At 32.4% G+C, this 5,986-nt stretch overlaps 1 protein-coding gene across 1 annotated transcript; it reads left to right on the top strand.

The window, feature by feature from the left end:
- Positions 1-4,134: 4,134 nt before the first annotated feature.
- On the top strand, positions 4,135-5,777 carry LOC111480777 (long-chain-alcohol oxidase FAO4A-like; the record flags this gene model as incomplete). Its single annotated transcript, XM_023125945.1, has 2 exons — positions 4,135-4,414; positions 4,817-5,777. Coding segments are annotated over 2 exons (981 nt in total), but the record flags the coding sequence as incomplete, so codon positions are not given.
- Between the last annotated feature and the right edge of the window lie 209 nt (positions 5,778-5,986).

The following is a 5,986-nucleotide window of genomic DNA, read 5'->3' on the forward strand; positions in this document are numbered from 1 at the left end:
ACAAAAACTTCACAATTACTTCCTTCAGTGTTTTAGCAAACTTTAAGACACTAGTTCTAACACTTAAAATCATAGGAATTTCAAATTTTCAATTTTGTCGGAAAATTAATACTATCAAATCTACCCTTAAAATCATAAAAATTAAAAACTAGCTGCCTTAAATTTACAATTTAACCGTAAATAAATGTAAAATCACAAGAACTAAATTTTTCCAAATCAAATTATAAATTTGACTGTAAAATCATAAAAATTAATTTTTAACCATCTTTTGATATAAGAATTACATTAATTTATAATTTGTGTATTGAATGGTATGAATAAAGCATGTCCCCTCTTGCATTAAATTAGCTTGAAAAAACTAAACAAATTAGATGCAGCTTGGTGAGAGATGAGATGAGATGATGATGATATCAAAAAATAATTTATAATTTTCTTTATTTCTAACTTTATTTCCATTACTCCCGCGTTCGAAACCGCTACAACCATCTCTCATCAAAATCCGATTTCTAAGTGAGATTTTTGTATCGTATGAAGTTTTAATAGTTAAAATGCAGTTATGAACCTTTCATTATTGTCACTATTAAATTCGTAAATTTTCGATTTTGTATCTCACAAGTTATTGACGTATTCGACGTCGTTAAAATTAAAAAACTTATTGGATATAAAATCGAAAATTTATTGTTATATTAGACATAAACATGAAAATTCAAGGGCTAAATTCGTAATTTAACAAAATTCCCGAGATTGGAATAATCCCAAGAGTTTTATTTACATGTCAAAAATGTAATAAATATATTGTTTTTTTTTTTGTTTGAATGGAATGAATAGGACAAATAATTACAAAAAGATGTGACATAGTCCTATAAAGTTATATTACTGTGACCTATCCTAGGACGCTCCTCCCTCCCTAAAAATAATAATAATAATAATAATAATTTTAAATACATCGACATAAATACCCATTTAATTTAATTTTAATATAATGAAAGGATACTGTGTTAATTTATGAAGGTAATTTTCACTATTGAAAGTAAGATAAGTAAGTAATATGATCATATTGTAGGAGCAGAAAAAGAACGTCGGGATCGTATTAAAACTATAATCATGAGAGAATAAAAAGGTAGGGCCCACCATAGTCGCAGGCGAACCCCGTTCAAGAACTTTTGCAATTCTAGGACTTTGAAACTACATATTTGGCAACCACTTTCTCATACTACTAAGAAAAGTTGTCCATCTTTTATTTTTATTTATTTCTAATTTGGTCCCTCAAATTTAACTATTTATACTTTAGTCCTCAAATTTTAGTAAGCTTTCAACTTTTTACCATTAATATTTATTTAAGGATTTCTAATTTTTCTTTTTATTAATTCATATTATCTTAAATTTCAAATAATTCGTTAATTAAAAATATAATTAATCGATGGAAAGTATTTCTTTAATTAATTAAGTAATTAATAATAATAATAATAATATTATTATTATTTTGAGGAAGATGAAAAATATTATTAATCTGTCAAGTCTAAGATTTAGAAGGTTAGTGGAAGAAGCATTTTTATTTTCTTAAAATTTAATAATTCAAATTTAATATAATTTTCTTTTATTTTATTTAATTCGGAGCTTCTTGTTCATTAAGCTTGCTTTGGTGTTGTCTAATCAAGGTATATATGTATATATATTAATAAATTTAGTTTTAAAAAATAAGCTTATTTGTATTAGTTTTATTTATTAATTATTTATTTTTAAAATATATATTAGAAAATTATAAATACATTCAAATAAATATCAACTTTATATAATATAAAGTTAGAGATTATACAAATCAATTGCTTCTAGAAATTCCTTTCCCTAATTTGAAATAATGAGCGTGGTCTCATCAAACCATCTAAATGAGGAAATTATTCTCATTATTAATAATAAGAAATTTTAAGAAATTCATCTTAAATACCTCTGCTCATAACGTCTCAATAACAAACAAACGCTACGAGTTTCTCTTTTTTTCTTTCTTCCCTTTGTTATGCCTCTTAGAAGTTTTCACCTTCTCGCTCTCGTCGTTTTTTTCCTTTATTTCCTCTCGGTAACATCACGACCCCGACATGATATTTATTCGCCAGCAATAACGCCTCCTGCTTCGATGTCGACATTCTCGATAAATCGGTATAAATATGTCGAGATGGACGCTTTTCGACCGACGTCACCTGGGCACAGCCCTGGGGTAGGTCATAAGGATCCACCCGGTCCTTCATAGATAATGGCTAGAGACTTTGCAATGTAATTGTGTCTTTATTGAGTTTAGGGAATGATTTTGAGATTGTGTTTTCGTTTTGGTGTGTTTTTTAGTTGAACGTTTAATGAATCCTTATGTTTAACCGTCAAAACTAAAATATGTTATTTGCATATAATAAATTGTAAGTTTGAATTTTTTCGGTTGAAATATAACAATTATTAAAGAGTGTGGTTATGAATAATTAATTCTTATTTCTCGTGTTTATTATAAATATTTTATATATATGTGTGTGTGATGTCCGTATATATTATATTTGATATTTTATTATAAGGCAAATATCTACCAGAGGTATCTATTCCATATCCTTGTAATTTATTTGATTATAAATAAGAATACATTCACACCATTTAGGTTTGGTGGATTAATCAAACATTCTTAGTTAGGAAGGAGAACAAAAACACCATTTACAAGGGTATGGAAATCTTCCCTTAGCAGACACGTTTTAAAGACTTGAGAGAAGCTCGAAAGGGAAAGCCAAAGAGGACAATATGTGCTAGCGGTGGATCTGGGTCGTTACAAATGGTATCAGAGCCAGACACCGGATGATATGTCAGCTTTCTCGCTGTTCTTCGAAGGGGGTAGACACGAGACGGTGTGACAGTAAGAGCGTTGGGCCCCGAAGGGAGGGAGTAGACACGAGACGGTGTGTCAGTAAGAACGTTGGGCCCCTATATCGTGATGTCCCATATTGGTTGGGGAGGTTAACAAAAATAGGACAATATATGGGTCAATTACTCGATATTTATCTTTTTAACCTTCTCGATGATTAAAAATTCTTGAGCGAAGGTTAGTAAATAATCATACTAATAAGTCGTGAGGAATGATTTATAATAAAAATAACTTTAAAACTATTGTAATTTATTAATTAAAAGTAAAATGAATTACAATTAAGCAATGGAACAAAAATAATAAAATAATTAAGCACGTGCGTGAATATGTCTTTTCTAGAAGAAGAGAGGTTTTTAGGAGATATATTTTATTATTATTATTATTATTATTTTATTTTTTGTTTTTTTAAAATCGTATCTTCTTCACATTTGAGACTATGATTGGAGATAAAAAGTTTAAGAAAATCTTTCCCTAAGATATCATGGGAAGGAATGTCTTTTTATTAATAATATCATGATTTTTAATTTATTATTAAAATTTAACATCTTCCAAAATATTTATTTTATTACGTGGTTGAAAATCGTCATTTCAACACAGACCACTGCTTAACGCTTTATATAAACGTTTTTGTAACGACTCATACTCAAGATTCGAATCATGATTCAAAATCTAGATTTGGTACCTGATGGCTCCGACACTCTCTTTGGTTCTACGAGTGAAGACTGTTGGATGATGAAAGTCCCACATCGGCTAATTTAGGGAATGATCATGGGTTTATAAGTGAGGAATACTAACTCCATTGATATGAGACCTTTTGGGAAGCCCAAAGCAAAACCATGAGAGCTTATGCTCAAAGTGGACAATATCATACCATTGTGGAGAGTCGTGTTCGTCTAACATGGTATCAGAGCAACGGGCATAGCCTGCGTCGACCTCGACCTTTTATCTAATAAATGCATCCCGACTTGGGCATAGCCTGCGTCGACCTCAACCTTTTATCTAATAAATGCATCCCTTCCAGAAGTCGGGGTTTGTTGCACGTATTAGCTCTAGAATTACTACGGTTATCCGAGTAGCAAATACCATCAACCAAACTATAACTGATTTAAGACTACCCGGTATGAGATTAACCAATACATTTTAAAAGCGTTTTTATCATTTTTATTTACTAAATAAAATATCTTAAAATATTACATATAAGATTAAAAGCTTATAATAAAAATTGACTCCCATTATTGATAAATGGTGTGATACTTCCCGGCTGCGAAGCCATTAATATCAGGAAGGAGAAGAACGACCGGAGCGAACGCAACAGAGCAAAAGGCGTAGCGTTCGAGTTCGGGTGTGGTTCAGGAGTGAAACAGGTGTGCTTGGTTGAGTCCAAGGTGACTATAGTAGCATGTGGGGCTCTCAGTACCCCTCCATTGTTGCTAAGAAGCGGCTTGAGGAATCCAAATATTGGCAAAAACTTGCATCTTCATCCTGTAACAATGGCGTGGGGCCATTTCCCTGCAGAAACTGGTATGTATTATCATATTTCTACTAAAAAAAACAACATGAGCATTAGCATTATAATATAACATTACATTGTAAAAAACGAGAAGAATTAGTGGTGTTCGTTAGGAATAACAACTCTCTACAATATTATGATATTGTCTACAATGGTATGATATTGTCTACTTTGAGCAAAAGCTCTCGTGGCTTTGCTTTGGACTTCCCCAAAAGATCTCATACCAATTACTTATAAACTCAGGATCAACTCCTTAATTAGTCAACATGCAACTTGTTTTGGCAAATCTTCTTAAAAACGTATTTTCTAAATGAAATGTTTGAGTCTAATGGGTCCCTAATGTCTAATAAGTCCATAGGTCTCTGAACTTCCAAAATGTTTAACAAATTCATTAAATCATTCTTCCATTACAGATAAACCATGGCCAGAGGAACACAAAAAAAGCTATGAAGGTGGGATAATGACGGCCATGTGCAACATTAGATCAGAACCAGATCAAGAACCTGGAAGTGGAGGAGCAGTAATTCAGACACCAGCATTGCACCCAGGACTCTTCTCAATCTTAATGCCATGGCTCTCTGGGACAAATATAAAGCAAAGAATGCGCAAATTTTCCAGGACAGCCCATGTATTTGTATTGGCAAGAGATAAAGGATCAGGAACAGTCAAATCTCCAAACTGTATCAGCTACAATATGGAGGAAGTGGACGAAGAGAATCTACAGAAAGGACTAGAGAAGGCTTTGAAAATTTTGGCGGCAGCTGGGGCAGAGGAAATAGGGACCCACCATAACAAGGGAAGAAGCATAAATGTGAAGAAAGTGAGTTACCACGAGTATGAGAAGTTTGTGAAAGAGGAGAGTTCAAGGGCATTGAAGGATTTGAAGACGCCAATCTGTTCGGCTCACCAAATGGGAAGTTGCAGAATGGGAATTGGAGCAAGGGATTCTGTGGTGGATCAGAGAGGGGAAACATGGGAAGTGGAAGGGCTCTTTATTGCTGATTCCAGTGTTTTTCCAACTGCTTTGGGAGTGAATCCAATGGTTACTGTTCAAGCTATTGCTTATTGCACTGCACAATCCGTCCTTGAAACTCTTAAGAGGAAGAGAAATTGATGTGATTTGGGGTTAATATATCACGTGGTGTTTGTAATAAAGGACATGTCTGGAGCTCATTTATTTGGGAATTTTTATGGTTTGGATGAACATTCTGAAAATAATATAAAGAAGGGTGTGCTTCATAATGGGTTGGACAAAACTAAGATGGGTTAAACAGATAGATCTTCTGGGAAATCAAAAGGGTATTTGATTGTATAAATCATCTTCTCAAAACAGAATCGGTTGAAAAATCTTTCTTTATCACGACAAGAGAGAATTTAAGAGATTTTAGATTCTAGAGACAACCAAGGTTTGGAACCCCTAATCCTGATCAAGATACGTCTTTCTTCATAAGAAAACTAATATCTCTGTCGTACGGGTGTGTTTTTTTTTTTTTTTTTTGAGAATAAGAACAAAATCAAAATTTGAGTCAAATTTTTTTTATTTTTGACTTCAATTGAGTGAGGAGATTCGAACTTTAACCTAG

The sequence above is a fragment of the Cucurbita maxima genome, unplaced genomic scaffold, assembly GCF_002738345.1.
Source record: "Cucurbita maxima cultivar Rimu unplaced genomic scaffold, Cmax_1.0 Cma_Scf00006, whole genome shotgun sequence".
Taxonomy (NCBI): domain Eukaryota; kingdom Viridiplantae; phylum Streptophyta; class Magnoliopsida; order Cucurbitales; family Cucurbitaceae; genus Cucurbita; species Cucurbita maxima.